This window comes from Microtus pennsylvanicus, chromosome 20, assembly GCF_037038515.1.
Source record: "Microtus pennsylvanicus isolate mMicPen1 chromosome 20, mMicPen1.hap1, whole genome shotgun sequence".
NCBI lineage: Eukaryota > Metazoa > Chordata > Mammalia > Rodentia > Cricetidae > Microtus > Microtus pennsylvanicus.
The window spans coordinates 30463904-30483537 of NC_134598.1; the positions used below are offsets into that span (position 1 = coordinate 30463904).

The 19634-nt window shown below is 43.5% G+C and overlaps 1 protein-coding gene across 2 annotated transcripts in view; it reads right to left on the bottom strand.

Moving 5' to 3' along the window:
• Ntn4 (netrin 4) overlaps nt 1-19634 on the bottom strand; it is a 97242-nt gene that overhangs the window by 41978 nt on the left and 35630 nt on the right. For both annotated transcript variants that reach the window (XM_075954350.1, XM_075954348.1), the window contains exon 3: nt 16547-16825. In XM_075954350.1, coding sequence (XP_075810465.1) covers nt 16547-16825 — 279 coding nt within the window. The remainder of the gene's footprint in view (nt 1-16546; nt 16826-19634) is intronic.

The following is a 19634-nucleotide window of genomic DNA, read 5'->3' on the forward strand; positions in this document are numbered from 1 at the left end:
ACACATTTAACATTTGTGTCCGTGAAATTTTTGTTTGTTTGTTTGTTTTGTTTGGTGGTATTAGGGTGTCAAGATAGGGTCTGGTCATTGCTACAGTGCCCAACCAACTGAGCTATATTCCAGACTCAAATCTGTCTCCGCTTCTGTCTCTGTCTCTGTCTCTTTCTGTCTTTCTCTCTCTCCCTCCTCTCTCTCTCTCTCTCTCTCTCTCTCTCTCTCTCTCTCTCTCTCTCTGTCTTACCTTCTATTGCTCTCTCTCCTCTATCTCTCCCTCTCCTCTCTCATTTTTCCTCTTCCTCTCTTCGTCCTTTCTTGTTTCTGTTTGTTTGTTGTTTTTTCAAGGCCACTTGAAGCCAAACTTGCTGGCTTCTGCCTGTAGTATTGGCTTCTTGGGGCGCTGAGGAAGGGGACTGAATAAATAGCACTATTCAGGAGCAGCCTGAAGTACATCATGAGACTCTATCTCTAAAGAATAAGAATAATAAAAGGGTTGAATGTGTTGTGTACAATCTGACACCCTGTCATTCTGGGGGGCAGAGGTGGGGGACCACAAGTTAAGGTCAGTCCAAACCTAGACTACTCTAGGCCTGCCAGAGCTACGTGGCGTAGACCGAGTTTTAAAAAAAAAAAAAAAGAAGAAAAAAACCTTAAGACTTTATTTCTAAAGATAGAGTTTCAATATGCTTTATAAAGATAATGGGTTTTGAATATCTTATAGTTTTACAAAAATAATTCTGATAGTTTCCTCATTTTAGTACCACCAGGGGCTTGATTTTCTTTCTTCTGTGAAAATGCAAATAATGACATTGAACTAAAACCTGCAAGGCCCAGGAGGCTTTGGAGAGGCGTTTAGATAACACCACATCACAGCTGACATAGGAAGGTACCCGCAGTATTCCCTTCTTTGCAGACAACTATTTATTTTATTGCTTCCAATGGATATAAAAAATTATTTCTGAGAACTAAGCTAAAAAGTATTCTGTCTGCAGATAAGTTGTTTGACTAAAATCATACAAGTATATTGGGCAAGTGTGTACAAGTTATCTGGCTTTAGATCCACATGCAGGCAAGGGCCATAGAGTTGGATGCTCTTGACTGGACGACACCTACTTCAGGGTATCTGAGACCTCATTGCTTCAGAAGGGAAGCTGGCTCTGGACCCTCCAGTTTCCTCCACTGCAAATATAGCGCAAAAATCGGCTATTCAAAAGTGGATAAATATTGCTATGTTTCCCCCACAATCCCCTGCAGTACTCTGTAGAAGAAAGCTCCTAACTGTAAATGTCTTTCAAGCCAAACCAGTGCCTGGCCAGCAAGCTCACTCTGTTCTGGGGACAGCTGCTAGTGGCCACTCAGCTGCCTCGCGAGCCTGCGCCACTCTGTGAAGTGTTTTCATTATTCCACAACACATTGCCTGACGACGGCTTGTACTTCTCAGAGCAAATCTGCCGCAGCACAAAAGACAGACTCCCCAAGAGGCCCCCAGATACCAGAAGCTCCATCTTGGAACACTGATGCCCTGATGCCATCCAGGGGATTTTTTTTTTTAAATCCTTCCCATGAATTCTTAAAACAGCTGCTTGTGACGTAACCTTTTGAGGAAAGAAAGGGAAGATCTCAATTTCAATTTCTTAGCAGCCTTGGATTTTCACAATCTCAGGAGGGAATAGCAAGGGTGGAATTAGCGACACGCATCTTTCCATGTGGTGCTAAGTCTTCCTCTGTTACGCAAGAACGAGACAGAGAGAGAGAGAGAGACAGAGACAGAGACACACATAAAGAGAGAATGAATAGAACTATTTCTTAAGCTATTGCTGTGTCAAGCACAGAAATTGACGTGAGGCTGAAGGAAGGTTTTGTAGGATCTTGCGCAGCGTCTTTTAGGATTCAGATGAGGGTTTGTTTTTATAATGAATGGGGGGCAGGTAAATTCTCTGAGGACGTGGTGCCTTACTCAGTACTTTTTACCCGGGTGACACTCGTCAATGGGCTCACACGGCTCTCGCTTATTTTAAAGGAAAATTCCTTGCTACCAACTACTTTGCATTCTCTCGCAGCCCCTCCCCCTTCTTAATTCATTCTCATTTCGTTTTCCACTGTTGTTCCCCCCCTCCTTGACAGCTCTGTCTGGTTGTCACTCAGTGTTCTATACAGCGCAGAGGGCGTCACCGGAGTTGACTTGTTTAAGATAAATGAGCCTCGGATCATGGCACAGGAAGCTAGTTGCGAGGGCACGTTTCCTACCACGGTTTCTGGTGGCTTGAATTGCTTTCTTCAGAGGCCTCTTTTCACACTAAGAAACTGCCTGTTGCTTCGTGAGTCCTGTAAAGTGTAATCTGCATTTTTAAAATGCCTGCTCGTAAGAAGGGTTAAGGTAGAAGCAACTCACTGACCTAAATGTTGCATTCGCTTGGCAGCTCTGGCAGAGTCATTAAGAAATCTGAGGTCATCTGAACGTGGCCAGAAACAACAGCCACAGGTAGCTAAAGCACGGGTCTCCTTCAGAGACACTGCTTTTGAAAACAGCCAGTTTCAAGACCCAGACTAGCAAAGAAATACAACCAGTATGCAAAATCCTTCTACAAACATCTACACTTGCCTCGTGAGTTTGTTTCGTGGAGACTGCTGTAACAGCTCTGTTCTCTTTGTGAGGTAATAGTCCCAGCAAATTTGTCATTTTCGTCTTTTTAGGGTATAACACAATGGTTTTTAGTTTAGTCCAGATGTTGTACAACCACCAACACGAATATAGAGCTTTCCAGCGCTCGAAAAAGAACACGAAGAAGCACACACTCCCCTGCTTCCCTGAGTCTGCCAACTTATTTTGCTTTTACGGATTTTTTTCACTTTGTAGATTTCATATAAAAGGGAAAAAATACTGCTGGGTGGTGGTGGCACAAGCCTTTAATCCCAGCACTTGGGAGGTAGAGGCAGGCGGATCTCTGTGAGTTCAAAGCCAGCCTGGTCTACAAGAGCTAGTTCCAGGGCAGGCTCCAAAAGCTACAGAGAACACCTGTCTCGAAAAACAAACAAAACAGAAAACAAAACCAAGAGAGAGAGAGAGAGAGAGAGAGAGAGAGAGAGAGAGAGAGAAGAGAGAATAGAACGTGGGCTTTTGTGTCTGGCTTCTTTTGATTGGTTTAATGCTTACAAGATCTAGCCGTGTTGAGGTGTGTATTGGAACCCTCCTTACTGAGCTTGGATAATACCGGATTGTGGATTTGCTGTATTTAGTTTGTGCATCAATTGAGGGGCATTGTGCGGTACCAACTCTTTTGTGACTATGCTGCTTTGAACATACACGATCAGGACTTTATGTAAACGTATTTTCACTTCACTTGAGTTCACAGGGAAGAGTAAACTTTCTGGATCCTACGAGAGCTCCGTCTCCAGCTCTCTGAGGAAATGCCAAACTTTTCACTTGTCAGCTTGCAGATCCTCAGCACTGCGTCTTCTCCGTGTCCCCAGGGGCTCTTGTTACTGCTTATCCTCTTGGTGACAGCTGTGGAGTGGATGTGAAGTGGTGTCTTGTGGATGTTTTGATTTGCCTCCATCTATATGACTGAAGATACTGAGAATCTTTCCATGAACATGCTGAGCCTTTGCATGCGTTTGTGTGTTTTCCCCTCGAAAAAACAGATTGGTTTTCTGTTGTTGAACTCTGAGAATCCTTTCCATACCCTGTGGATACTAGAACCTTAGAGAGAGATGGTCTGGAAGGATTTTCTGCCATTCTGTGTAGACCATCTTTTCACTTTTGTGTCTGTGTGTGTGTTTTCAAGACAGGGCTTCTCTGTGTAGCTCTGACTATCCTGAACTCACTCTGTAGACCAGACTGGCCTCATGGGATCTGCCTGCCTCTACCTCCCAAGCGCTGGGATTAAAGGTGTGTGTCACCACTGCCCGGCTCACTTTCTTGATAGTGTCCTTTGCTCAACAGTTTTGATTTTGATGAACTCAAACATATCTAGTTTAGTTTAGTTTTGTTTTTTTTTTTTGAGATAGGGTCTCTCTGTGTAAGCTTGGCTATCCTGGAACTTGATGTGTAGAGCAGGCTGGCCTTGAATTTACAGAGATCCATCTGCCTCTGCCTGCTGAGTGTTGGGATAAAAGGCATGTGTCACCACACTTAGATAATTATTATTATTGTTGTTACTTGTGCTTCTGAGTGTCACATCTAGCAAGCTATCCCCTAAAACAAAGTCACAGTTACCCCATATTTCCTTCTAAGAGCTACAGTGTTAGCCCTGTGCCCAGTCTGTCGGTTCATTCTGAGTTACCCGTGGCACTGTGTATGGTGGAGGTCCCAATTATATTCTCGTGATTGGCTCACCATCTGTTGAAAAGATCGTTCACCATAACTGAATAGCCTTTTTCACTGTGATTGGTTTTATTTTTTCTTTTTTGAGGTAGGGTCTCAGGCTCGCTGCAACTGGAATTCTCATTCCAGAGCTACCAACCTGGGTGTCTTGTGTCTTATTCTGTACTAATCGCCTGGGCTGGAGTTTCCGGCACAAAGTAACAGGCAGTGAGAACAGGAACGCTTGTCTTGTTCCTGATAGCGGAGGGCGAGCACTTGTTTTTTCACCATTGTGCGTGCCGCCGGACGTAGATAACCTTTGCTGTGTGGAGGATGGCCGCGCCATTCCTAGTTGACTGAGTGCTTTTCTCCATTATTTATGAGAGGGTGTTGGATTTTTGTCGAATCCTTTCCCCATGTCTACTAAGAAGATGAGGCAGGTTCTACCTTTTTTTTTTTTTTAAAAAAAAATGAGTATTGCAGATTACATTAGTTTGTTTTCTGATGTTAAACCGAGTTTCAATTTGTATAGCCATCTAGATTTGAGACAGAATAAACTCATATAAACAAGAACATACCATTTTCTTTTTTTTTCTTAATAAAAAGGAAAACTTCTTTTTCTAATAGGAAAAACAGTGCAAAGCCCAGACAAAAATATTTAAAGGTTTATCTTAACTAAAAACACAAATTTCCATAGTATGAAACTATTAAGGAATATGAAAAGAATTTTTAAAATATATTATAATAATTTTAGTACAAAGCCAGTGTTCTATATTATATCGAGGGATAAATGATATAGTTAAGATAATAGATGTCTTTATATTTATAAGTTATTCTGTTTTTTAAAAAAATTCTACAACTTATGGGGGCTGAAGGAATGACTCTTGAGTTTTGGAGTGCTTGCTGCTCTGTGCTGGGGACTAGAACTGGGTTCCCAGCACCCCATGGGGCAGCTCCCAAAGGCCTGGAACTCTAGATTGAGAGGAGCCAGTGTCCTCTTCTGGCCTCTGTGGAGCACCCCCTTTCACCGTGTTGGTGCACACATCTTTTATGGGGATCAAAAATGAGTTAAGTCAAGGTTAGGATGGAGTTTTATTATTAAAATCCATTAGAAAGTAAAAATACTATGTTTTTTGGTAAACCAAGAAAAATCACATTAAAAATGTCCCAAGAATTTTTATTTCACCTCTACCCCGAAAAATAGCGTAAAGAAAACCATAACACATGATCAAAGTGCAGTATGTATGTGGGAATATGAAAATGTCACAATGATCATTATTTTGTTCAGTCGACATGGTTTCACAACAAAAATGAGCAACGAAAGGAAAAACAATGACAGTATCAGAAATGAACTCTGTATTTTCTCTTTACCTAACTTTAAGGAAATCTAATAATTAGAAACGCCCAAGATAGATAGATAGTCTTCTCGGAAGAAGTGTGCCTCCAGGGTCATGCTAATATCTGTGTGATTACAAATGTTTGTCGTGCTTGCCTGAGAGGGTTTATTGTTCTTGAGATGATCCTAAAATATATTTTGGTCTTTATGTATTGCTTTCATAAGACCACAATAACCATCAGCTGGAAACAATAAGCAATCTATATATAGAAACGCTAGGGGCAGTGGTTCTCAGCTTTCCTAGTGCTGCAACCTTTAATATACTTCCTCATGTCGTGGTGACCCCCCCCAACCACAAAATTATTCCATTTTTATTTCATAGCTGTAATTTTGTTACTGTTAGAAATCATAAAGTAAATATCTGATACACAAGGTATCTGATATGCAACCCCCAAAGGAGTCGCAACCCTCAGGTTGAGAACCGTGGCTTTGGGGGCTCTGGAGTTCTCTTCTTGCCATTATGTGGCATAGGGAAAATGAGAATTTGCAATTAGATACAAGTAATTCCTAATTCTTCTTCTCAATTATCATATCATAGACAAGGTCTCTTGTAACAAATATAGCTCCCTATTTATAAAGATGTATCACATAAATATTGACCCTATTAATTTGTTAAAGGATTAAAAGAGAAAATAATATATGTGTATCTATGATATCATCAAGGCTAGTCATTATTGTTAATATTAACATTATTATCATATAAATCTCTATAAGTTTTCAACTGCCATTTGATTAATTCAGTCATATATTGACCCCGAATTTTTATAGTTGTTGTTTTGTTTTTGTTTTTGAGACAGCATCCCATTCTGTAGCCCAGACTGTCCTGAAACTCACTCTACAGACTAGGTTGACTTAAAACTCACAGAGATTCATCTGCCTTTCCCTCCTGAGTGTTGGGATTAAAGGCACGCACCACCACAGCTGACTTAATCCAGATTTTTTTTTTTTTGGTGCCTGTTTTAGAACTAACTCTTGTACCAGGTTGGCCTCAAAATCACAGAGATCTGCCTGCCTCTGCCTCCCAAGTGCTGGGATTAAAGGCGTGCGCCACCGCCACCTGGCAATCCAGATTTTTTTTTAACATACCGTATAATAGATACTGTGAATGGCCCACCTTTTGCTGTTATTTTAGCAGATAGGAAGACTTGAGTATGAAAGCAATGAACTGCAATACAGTGAGATAAATGATGTAATAATGATGGTCATGGCAACTGATGTCCAGCTCGGAAGGGCTGTGAGCACCTTGAAGAATAAATGGAATTTTGTGCAAAGACTCTAATAACCCAGTTATTTGACAAAGGGTGTAATTTTTAATTTTCCGCACAAGATTGAAAGTAGGTGGCAAAGCTTGGATGTAGTTGTTCCCACAGCTCTACTATGTGTGACGGAAGTTCTCATTATGTGTAGGAATCAAATGAAATTGCAAGCAAGAATCACAACGCAGGTGCACTATCACCGTGAGAGAATGATCTGCTCAGCGTGAACATAAAACCCATCAGGGTCCCTTTAATTCCCATGCCCCCAGCCCCCCCTCGCTAAAGCCATCTGGCTGCACAGTGAAACCCTGGCCCCTTGGAAATTGTCAGCTTCATCCTACTCCTGGCCATGTGCCTTTAGAGATGCAAATGCGTCTTATGAACTTCATAATTGTTAGCACCATAGAGAACACATTCAATAGTGGAACAAATGCAGTCATTTTCTTCCATCCGAGTACTAACCAGAGTCGACCTCGCTTAACTTCTGGGATAGACGTGGTTGCGCAGATTCGGACGGTATGGCCAGATTATCTAATCACCTCCCATTGCTCTTGAGCTCTTCTAAAGCTAGTAAGATATATATTGAAAGCATGATTTCCGGTGAGGTGCTGTGGCTCCTGCCTGCAGTTCCAGCTCTTTGGGAAGCTGAAGCAGGAGGGTCCTTAATCCCAAAGTTCGGGGCTAGACCTTGTCACTCCCAAAATCAGACAATCAACAGGTTTTTCTGGTTTTGTATCTAAAGAATTAGAGAGAGGGGCTTGATGGGGAAAGCCTTGGTAACCAATAATCTTTAAGAGGTGGGTCTTGGTTAAGGCTTGGCTTCATTGGGACCCAGGTAAAAAGGTGTGCACCTCTGTGTACACTCTCTGTGCCTTTTCCCATTGGACATTGCTGTGCTTGGATTTCTTGTTTCCCTTTTCGCGAGTTTTCCTTTATAATAAATAAAATATAATTGTTTTATCCTTAGCTAGCCTGGTTATTTCAACAGGGGCTAAAACGATATCAGAATTCTGTATTACTAGAATCAGTATTACTTGGCTTTAACAAATATTATAGCCTTTCTATATCCCCACCCACATTTTATTTTATTGCATTAGATATTAATATTGCTAAGGTGTAATACAAGCACAGTCTCAGTTATATTATAGGAGAATTGAATGTCTAACACACTCTGCTTCCCTGTAATTTAAAATGGCTGTATTCTCAGGAGGCTGAGGCAGTAGGATTGTGAGGTTGAGAGTCACCTGTATAGTGAGTTCCAGCAGGACCCAGTTTCAAAAGTGAAATTATATAAAAAAAAAAACTTTGAATTTTCTCTATCTTCCATAGTTATAAAATGAGTGTGTGTCTGTGTGTGCACTCATGTGTGCATACGTGTATGTATAAGTGTGAGTGTATGCTAATAAAACATTCTTTTGGAAAGGGGGAATGAGGACTTACATCGCAGTTTATTGAATGAAATTGTTTAGGACAAGTTGAAGTACATTTCCAACTCTTACAAAGTTGGCACGATACAAACGAAATGCCATAGAGGTACGGGTTATGAACCGTAAGTGAGACATCTACCATAAACCCTTTCTCTGTCCACATAGTTTCTCGCTTACCACTCCCTCCCATCACACTAGCTGTGAGACTGGGCGACCCAGCCTTTCGGCAGGCGGCAGGCGCTGCTCCCAGCTCTCAACCGTCTACAGTACGGATTGCAGAGCTCCGTGCTGGGAGCGTTCATGAGAAAATTTCCAAAATGAGATGTGCTTTATCTATAGCGGGCACTTTAATGAAAAAAAAAATGCCAAATTCGTGTTCTTCCTTCCGCACTTTTAGTAGGTCAAACTGTGGAAGAGACAGATTTTGTTTCCCTACATTTGTGAAAAGGTGGACGAGCGCTTTGGAGACGCCCCCGCACCTCTCCGCTGGCTCTCGGTTTCACCTTCAGAGGCAGCGGCTGTGACGTCAGCATCTTAGCTCTCAGGCATTTCTATCCTCTGACCGTACCTCACTGTGAAACAACTAAATGTCCACAAACAAACATCTAAGGATTCTGTGAGAACTCTTGAAAGAAGCCCCACCAGGAATTCTTTCATGAGCGCTGATCATTTTTTCAGTGCCTCTGGGTGGGAAGGCTTCGGGATCACTCATCCCTCTGAGTGGTTGCTCGTCGGTAAGGGACGCTTGGCAGAGCTAACCAATGGCACAAGGGTGTGAGGCCTACTTGAGAATCATGCATATGGTCTTACTTCAATAGTTTCTTTTGGTTTGGTTTGGTTTTTGAGGCAGGGTTTCCTCTGTGTAGCCCTGGCTGTCCTGAAACTCACTCTGTAGATCAGGCTGACTTCAAAGTTACAGAGAGCCGCCTGTCTCTGCCTCCTGAGTGCCAGGATTAAAGGCAGGTACCACCACCACCCAGAAACTGACTATGAGTATACTTGTCCATGTTAGTACAACTCGAGTATCATAAATACAGAAGAGATTTAAGACCATAGTTGCATCTTCTTTAAAAAATTTCCTGTATTATAAATAAGTCAGGAATATCGTCAGGGAGATGGAGAGATGGCTCAGGGGTTAAGTGCGCTGGGTGTCATTCAGGAACCTGGGTTCTATCCGGGTACCTTCATGGCTGTTTAAAACGGTCTATCACACCAGTCCCAGGGGATCCAGTACCCTCACCAGGCCTTTGCAGACACCAGGCACGCACAAGATTCATATACATATGTGTAGGCAAGACGCTCATACACATAAAGTTAGAAGAAAAAGTGCTGTCCGTGAAATATATATTATATTATCAGAAAACTAATCTTTAAGGTCTTGTGGGAAAAGAACCGAACGTTCAAAACGATGGTGTTATTAAATGAGAGGATTGAATCGAGATTTCAAAATCTTTTCCTGCAGTAGGATACATGACCATATTTGGAAGTGAACATCGGCAAGTCAGTTTTAGATCTTAGCACAGAAAAAGGAAACAAACTATCGTGGACTATAAATACCAACATTCACCCCTCATTGAATGTTTGTGGAATAACAAGTCCTGGGTTATCGTGCTGCAAAAGCCACTGAATCTAATCTTCACAATGTAGCATCATCGTCTTTGTCACGGAAGAGGAACTAATGCCTGGAGGTGTGTGTGCACTGGCTTCCCTAAAGCTCTTAAGGGGACAGCCACATTAAAATACCCGCCAGACTCAAAAGCTCATTCTCTTATTGTGGAAGATGTGAATCTAACTAGGGTAACTGATTATGAACAGAGAAAAGAGGGGAGGGAGGAGGAAGAGAAGGAGGAAGAGGAGGAGGAGGAGGAGGATGAAGAGGAGGAGGGGAAGGAGGAGGAGGAGAAGAAGAGACAGGTGATGGCAATGCACCACGGATTCTGAGCCTAGCAAGGACGGAAGCAGGCTACAATAGAGCAAAGAGGTCAAGCATCCATAAAGCTCTCGCCACGCATCTTTCATGTGATAGTTGGCACCAGTTTTTGTTTGTTCGTTTGATTTTTGAGACAGGATTTCTCTGTGTAGCCCTGCTGGCCTTGAACTCACAGAGATCCACACGCCTCTGCCTCCCCAGTGCTGGGATGAAAGGTATGCACCACCACCTGACTTGCTTGACACATACTTTTAGATCTATTCTGAAGATGGCAATCCAAGCCCAGAAAAGGACTTTCCTTCCTGGTCATAGTCACGGACCCTCTTTTTAAATGAGTTTCTCATTATGAAATATAAATCCACCTTAACAAGCATAGCTCAAGGCCTTTAAGCAATTTTCCATGGTACTCAGAGGGTTCTGGTGTTACCCAGTGGATTGGATATTTTGGTGTTTTTTTTTTTAATTCTCCATGTTCCTTTTCATTGCCATCCATCATCCAACAGCTGTAAAATCACCAGCTGCTAGAAAAGAAACTGGAACTGAACCAGTCCCCCACAGCTGCAAAGCGGTTCTTTCCCTCACCTGATCTCTGGGCTCTCAGCAAGCTGGAAGCAAAGTACAGTTTCCCGAGCCACAGAACCCCTCGCCTCGAAAACATGTCAAGCAGCCCACGAGCTCTGATTTATTTTCGTCTGCACTGGGAAGAAGTCTATGTGGGAAAAGCAGTAGAAGTAACTGAGATCCGGCAGCGCGAGAAGGACAGTGGGGAAAGCAGGGTTCACCCTAGCATAGACATCAGCCATCAGGGTTTATGTCCATTTTCCTGAGACAGCATTTCAGGACAGAGTCCAGCCTGGCCTCAAATGTGGAATCCTCCTGCCTCTGCCTCCTGAGGGCTGGGACCACAGGCACGCATCCCCAAGCCTGAAACCGTCATGCTTTTGAAACCTCACGGTGCCGATGGAGGCAGATGTTATCCTCGTTGTGTATGGAGCCGGGGTGACTTAGCAAACACTGTGGAGAGTGAGTCACGGTCACGTCTGGTTGGCAACCAGCATGGCTCCTGACTCGTCATTGCCATGTTCTGCCTTCCAGAAAAAGGAACCGTTGAGGGGAAATGCAGCTGCTGAAGGAATGGAGGCGATCTTGGAACGGCGAGTGGGAGGAAGTGGCATTCCTTTTGAAGGACACATAGAGCTGCCTACTGGAATCTCCCTTCATAAAGAATGACCCTAGAGTCTTACACAGCTTAAGAAAATGGAACAGGTGTCGTTTCCTTTAACTTCCTGATTCACTACCATCATCCACTGAGAATCCTAGCCTGGGGCCAGAGAGACAGTTCAGTTGTGGAGAGCATCTGTCCTACTTACAGAAGACTGAGGGTTGAGTCCTAGCATCCACACGGAGCACCAGTCAGGGGATCCGACGGGCATCCATGTGGATGTATGCAGGCATACATGTAGGCAGGCCAAACATTGGTACACAAAATTTTAAAAATCCTAAATTTTTAATCTTAATAAAAAAGAACTCTAGGCTAGAAAATCAGACTTTGTTATAGTGACTCCTAGGAACATTGTTTGCTGTCCATGAATCTCTAGTCATCTCAGACCAAATCACCCTAATCACTTGGGAGATTTGCTCAGCAGACTCCAGGCCCTGACTCCAGAGTTCCTGTCACTCCAGGACAGAGCCTAATAATTCCCATTTCTCAGGGGCTACTGAGAAGTGTGGATGGCTTTGTTTCAGGGACCACACTCCAAGAGCTAATCCTATAGAGAAGAAAAGTGCTGAAAAGAGTCATACTTTATGAAATACCTATGAAAAGAGTCACACTTCTATGAACATACCTACAAAAAGAGTCACACTTCTATGAGCACACCTATGAAAAGAGTCACACTTATAGGAACATACCTATGAAAAGAGTCACACTTATAGGAACATACCTATGAAAAGAGTCACACTTATAGGAACACACCTATGAAAAGAGTCACACTTCTATGATCATACCTATGAAAAGAGTCACACTTATAGGAACACACCTATGAAGAGTCACACTTCTATGACCATACCTATGAAAAGAGTCACACTTATAGGAACATACCTATGAAAAGAGTCACACTTATAGGAACACACCTATGAAGAGTCACACTTCTATGACCATACCTATGAAAAGAGTCACACTTATAGGAACACACCTATGAAGAGTCACACTTCTATGACCATACCTATGAAAAGAGTCACACTTATAGGAACACACCTATGAAGAGTCACACTTCTATGACCATACCTATGAAAAGAGTCACACTTATAGGAACACACCTATGAAAAGAGTCACACTTCTAGGAGCATACCTATGAAAAGAGTCACACTTTTAGGAACACACCTATGAAAAGAGTCACACTTATAGGAACATACCTATGAAAAGATCCACACTTATATGAACATACCTATAATAAGGTGACCTATAAAAGAGAACCCTAGAGATGGAAACTCAGGCTCCCGTACTTACACAGTTAACAGTTGGGCAACTGAGCCATTTCCTCAGCCCCTTTTCCAAATTTAAAGCAAGTTAAACACCCCTAATCCAAAGTCCTGGATTTTTTGAAATCCCAAGTCCAGGACTTTCTGGACACCATTAAGAGAGCTCAAGGGCAAAATTTCACACTTATGTGATGGGTCATAGCCAAAACATGGATGCACCACAACTATTGTATAAAGTTATCTTCACACTCTGTGTACAAGGTCCACATTAAACACAAATGAATTTCATGTTTGGATTCAGACTCCATTCCCAGGAAAACCTTATCACATATATGTGGACTTTCTAAAAATCCCGAATATTTCTAGTCTCAAGTATTCCAGATAAGCAACACTCAGCCTATACCACTGACTCCTCACAAATCCGGAAAAATAAAATAAGATTGCATTCAACCATTTCCGTGCTAAGTAGTTATGCGTTTTTCTGGTTCTAAGGACCAGGGCAAAGATCCTTGGGAAACCAGATCCCCAAAGACTGACAGTCTTGGCCACTGTCTTGGGTTCTACTCTCTTTCTGGTGCTAGCTCCAGGCTTGACTTGACCTGACCTGGTTCAGTCAGGAACATGCTTAGCTCAGCTACCCCACTGTGGGGAAGCTCAGCCTGCAGAGATGCCAGAAACTAGGACCGTTGGAAAATTAAATTGATTTCAACTTCGAAGTAGCCTGAGACCAGCCAGGAAATGAGGCTTCCATTGCACATGATCTTCCTATAGAACAGGGCTCTCTCACTCTACATCCTTTTGACCCAGACTCTGTGACTTCCCTTGGTCAGTTATCCATTCCTTTTATTGTTTGATAATTCTCTGGGTGACAGGATACTGTCTAGAATAATTATACTTTAAGGTTTCTATATTTAAGGAAAAAATCATTAAGTTTGAGTAATTTTCCCTTATGGATTCCAGTGGGATGAAGAAAACCTTGTCGAAGGTTTCTTTGAAAGTTTGCAGTCGGATGACCTCTGTTTAAAGGAAAAAGAAATAACTGCTTCCAAATGCATGCGCGTGAGCGTTCGACTCCAGCAACTCAGTAATTGGTAAGGGGTACTCAGCTGTTTAATAGGTCAGTCATTCCACAAATACTCTTTGAGGACCCCTTCGGTGCCATGTGCTGGGGGCCTCAAGGCTTACATCTGCTCTCTTGCTCAGGACTCTGCATGGCTCGGAGGACAAGACACTGAGGGAACAAAAGGCCTGTGCACCTTGCCATAACTCGCCGAGATTTATGAGCACTCTGGTTGACACTTGTCCACTATGCTTTCTGGTTGACACATGTCCGTCATGCAGCCTACGGGCAGCCCTGCATTCTGCTCTACCTATAAATATGGTCCCCACACAAGTCACAAAGGTGCTTATAACTTTATGAGCTTTCCTTTCCCTCTCGTGTGACCTGACTGTGCAGGTCTCAGGTCTGAACTTTGTTGATGACCACGTTTGGCTGCTGGGCATCCCTTCCCTGCTGGAGTAGTTACTTATATCTAGACTCTCTGGGTCATTTGTATTTGAACCATCCCGGAACAAAGTTAACTGAGATCCACAAAACTATTCCACTCTTTGTCTGCTGCAGTATTATTTCAAAAGTCTTTCCCGGCCTAGAAACTAGTAGCTGCTGGCTACATGAAAGCTGCAATCTGGGGAGAACTGAACTCACTCTTAGAGGTAATCATTGCTATCACTCTCTGGCCACTCTCCTAATCATCTGAGTTACCCCAGCAGCTCCACCCTATCAGCATAGGGTGTCCTGCTGGGTAACCAGTTCACGATCTGCCCAACATCAGGACCAAGATAAAGAAGAAACTGTAGGCTCTACCCTTTACGTGATATCCTGTAGATACTCGGAGTTGTTTTGTTTGTTTTGAGACGAGGTCTTGCTAAGTAGCCCAGGTTGACCTTGAACTTGCAGTATTCCTGGCCCAACCTCAGGTACACCTTCCAAGCCCAAGTTCCTCAAGCCTTCTTAGTGTAAGTCTCTTCCATTTTGTTGGTCATTGCTGCTGTTACTCCTTTTGCTTTGCTTGGGGATGTGTAGAATTAAAGAAATGAGTGCATGCGGGATATGACTAGCCAGCCTGGAGGACCATGAGCAGCTGGGCTGTAAGGATGAGATGGTGACATTTGCAAAAAAGTGGATGGCGGCAGAGATCATTATGTTAAATAAAGTAAGGCACACTCATAAAGATAGCATGTATCATCTCATGTGCAGAATCTAGGTTTAGATCTATATATGCATGCATACACAGTATGTATTTATGCAAGTGTGTGTTTGTGTGTGGTGTGTGTGTGTGTGTGTGTGTGTGTAGGACAGGATAGCAGAAAGGGTGCTATTTGGGTGCTCTAAAGAGAGGATAATAGAATGAATGTGACACGAAAGGGACTTCTGGGAAGGGGAGATGGCAAGAGGGGAGGAGTGGGGTGGAGTGGGGTGGAGGGTGGGGCCTGAATAAACCCAAAGTAAAATGACAGGCAAGTGTGAAAATATCCCAGTGAAATCCGTTACTTTGTATGATAGCTAAAAATTAATTTCAAAAGGTAAAGAAAAAATGTTAAGTTAAAAAAAAAAAGAAGTGTTTTCTACTTAGTTTTAGTTGTTTGGTTTTTTTTTTCTTCTTCTTCTAATCCCCACCCATAGTTCTGAAGTGCTTGATGTCCGAGAGCTTTTCTGTTTTGGAGGATAGCGAAGGCAATCAATGCCGATTTACAAATACCTTCTACCTGAGTTCTAATTTTCACTTACTGTGCACCTGTGTCCAGTTCAGGTAATTGCTGGGTCTTGAGGAGGTGGGTACCCTAAACCCACATCCCCTGGCCTCAGGAAGAGACGAGCAGCATTTCAGGGAAATAGGTGGAAGACATATGTCTGTGATGTGGGATTCCCCTCTGTCTGCTGTGAAGACCAGGTTAATAGAGAAGCTTCTTTGGGCCTCTCACAGCACAGAGTAGGGCAAAGCTAGAGTTCCAAGCAGATAGAGGAGGAGAGAGGAGGTGGAGTCAGGGAGACACCATGTTGCCACCACAGGAGACGGACCCTGGATGCTGGAACTTTGCCGGTAGGCCACGACCTCATGACAATACACAGATTAATAGAGATGGATTAATTTAAGATACAAGAGCTAGTAACAATATGCTTGAGCTATTGGCCAAACATTATCGCAGATGATATAGTTTCTGTGTGATTATTTCGGGTCTGGGCGACCAAGAACAAATGCGTGGACTCCATCTGCATGTCTGTGTTCTGAGAACATGGAAGCAGGAGAGGTTTGCTCTGCCTTCGGGTGATGGGAGTTCAGGTTGCTTCTCGCAGTGTATTGCTACCCGTCCTATGGATGGACCGCAAAGCCACCAGACATTGAACTGAGGATCTAGTTTTCCTCGCTCCATAACGGTGGTCCCTACTTCCCGAAGCCAAAGGCGGCTTGTGTGTGATCATGCTACCTTCTCAACCCTGCTCACATTACACTTTAGATACAAAGGTCATGGCATATGGTATTTCCCAAGGAATCTAGTTATCCTACTTGACTATTATTCCAAAATTGAAGCTTCAAAAAACAAGTTAATAGCTCTTCATAAGTTGAGTGGAGTCAGAGGAGTGGATAGCAAGGAAGAAAAAAGAAACACTGTTAGGCAGATATCAACTCAGGGGACTTAGACTGTGGTCCCCAAAGCCAAAGGTAACTTATGGGTATTTATTTTTTTTTAACCTACCACATGGAATGCTCCCGGGGCCTTGACGGGTCTGAAGCCATCCACAGGTACACACTGATCCGCGTGGCCATTGCAGAAGCAGCTGCCCTTGACGATGAAGTCATAGATTGCATAGTGTGTGAAATGTTGAGGCTTTGCGTTCAAGTCGTTTCCCTGACAAGGGCAGGGCTGTCGCTTGAGCAGCTGCACGCGGAGGTTGGTGATCTTCAGCTGCTCCTGAACTTTGGCACTGTAAGGGTTTTCTATGTCGTACGGTGGTGACAGAGCTCTGAAAATAACCTGCAAGGAGAAGAAAACACCATGTGTACACGGGCGGTGTGCAAGCCCCGGACTGTTTGCCAGCCGTAGTCTCAGTTTGATTTATACCTCTGGTTATCTGCGCGATAAGATAACCTGAGGCTTTCAGACCTTGCTCACACCTGGAGAAGAGCCGCCCAGTTATTCTAAGGAGCAGGTGTACCTCCTATTGGGATACAGAAGTACACAATGAGTAACCAGCAGGCATGACGGTGGCCATGCCCAGGTCATCGGGAAGAGCATTTTGAGCAGAAGGAACAGCAAGCTTCAAGGCTTCAAGGCAGAGCCAAGCTTGATTTATTTTAGCAAGAACAGCAGGCCAGGCACGGTGGCAAATAGGAGTGAGGCAAGAAGATCGCATGAACCAAGAGTTCAAGACCAGCCAGGGCTACATGGAGAGACCCTGTGTCAAAACCAAACCCAAACCAAACGAAGAAGGTCCATGTGACTGGAGACCAGTGAACAAGGGAAGAGGGGCTGGAAAGAGTAAGAAACAAACATGACCTGCAAAGAGGGAGGGCCTTGAGAGGCTGTGGTGGGGTGACTTGCACTGCAGGGAGCCAATGAGAGGGGGTGGCCAGATATCCCATGAGTCATTGCAAGTTCTAAAAAGATAGCATCATTTCCCAGAGCACAGATTATACAGGTAAAGAAGGAGGGCTGTGGCTGAATCAGAACATGTGTGTAGCTCAAGGGAGGCCCTGTGTTGGATGCCTACCCCTTCAGTAGATAGATACCCTAAATAGTCAAAAATCGAACGGGACAGCCAGTTGAGAAGCAATTATAAAGCCAAGATCCAGGAGCTTATATTTCAGAGTGAAACTTAACCCTTTCAAAGATTAATTGATTAACAACTGGGGCCATTATTTCTGTTCTGCAAATATTTTGGGTTTTCCTTTTCTGGAACTGAATTCCACATTTGCAGGCACTTTTACAAAAAGAGTATCCCTACAGACGGTAAATGTGTTGCTCTTGAGGACAGACTGACGGAAATGCGCTGCCCTTGAGGACAGATTGATTTCTGAAATGAGTCAAAAGTCATCTCGATCCAAGTGTGAGGAGCAAAAGAGATTGACCAAGCTTCTGGCAGTGCTCCTGGTTAAACACACCACGTGACTACTGAGTCTGCTGCTCTCCTGTAGGTTACAGAAGACTCTGAGGTTTGAGGAAGGAAACTGGACAAAGGAGGGCTCAGAGAGCACTTTGGGTGGTTGGAAGAAACCTTTGCCCGTGTGTGAGTCTCTCAGTGTGGGGGTCATAAGTGATTCTGGTATGGGTGGCACACAGTCCCCAATTTGCCTGCTACCTGGAGGAGCAAGGTTGCCCACAGCCAGTGGAAACAAGGGATATGAGAAATTCTGAAGTATTGTAACATGAAATAGTATTAAAAACACATGCTTATTATGCAGGATTCATAAAGACATAGAATAAAACTTTGTCAGTCTTGAGCATGCTGAGATTCTTGAGCATCCTTTGGGCTGTAAGGACTTAAAAACTCTAACAATAACAAACAAAAACCAGAAATATTTTGATAACTAAGTAGCATGAACATAATTTTCAAATGTAGGCTTTGGAAAAACTACCACTTAGAGAAAATGTATCCAAGTTGACCTTATAGAAAAATAATTTTTTTCAATTTGTTTTTCTTCCAAAGATCAAACAATGGGCTTTGCACAGGCTCACACGCTAGGGAAGCTCTCTATATCCTCCACATTGTTTCCACCTTTTCTTTTTCTTTCTTTCTTTTTTTTTAAACTGATATTTTCTTAAGGATGCTTTAGATACAAAATTTTCATTTAATGGATTTTAGGGGGGCTGGAGAGATGATCCAGCAGTTAAGAGTACTTGTTGCTCTTGTAAGGCTGGCTTTAGTTCTCAGCACCCACAGAGTAGCTTACAAACATTCATAACTCCAGTTTTGGGGGAGTCCAAAGCTTTTCTCGACACTCCACAAGCACCCGACACATGGATGGGGCACACATACACATGGAAGCAAAGGTCTCACACACACAAAAGACATAAACATTGTAAAAATTGAAAAAGAAAGAAAGAAAAGAAATGGCCAGAAAACATAGTGCCATATGTCTTTAAATTCCAGCACTTGGGAGGCAGAGGCAGGTGGATCATCAAGTTCAAGGCCAGCCTGGTCTACAGAGCGAGTGCCAGGACAGCCAGGGTTACACAGGGAAACCCCGTATCACCCCACCACCACCACCCCGCCACCCAAAAGAAATGTAGTTTATAGCGAAAGCATGGAAAGGAAGGGGTCGGCTGCGGAGGACCTCACACCCTGCCCGTGAGGATAACACTGCTCGAGATCAAATATAACACGGACTGGGCGGGACTCGGTGGACCCTTGGCCTTTCTACAGTAGCCACGAAGCGTCTCCCTGCAGAACAAAGGGGAAGTCGGAATTACCCCCACACTCTTGCTTAACCGTCCTTCTCCCTGCCCTGTCAAAGACCCATTTTCTTCAGAAAAAAAAAAAAGTTTTCAGTGTCCCTGCCTGATTTTGGTCCTTGGTACTTATATGCCCGTGCTTAGTACCTGACAGTCTGCTTAGAGCACTAACAGCAATCAGTACTTTAGTACCCATGCTTAGTCCCTGACAGTCTTAGGTCTGTTGTCCTCCCAGGCAGAATGAACGCTTCCTGCGGGTAGTCCCCAGGAGTCATCCCGACACTTTGTAGGCATTTAATGCATTTTTGGTAACTGACTAATGAATGACAAAACTCCCCTTTGCCCCTGTGTAACGGTGAGTTTGGAAGCCCCGCCTCCCCCAAGTACACAC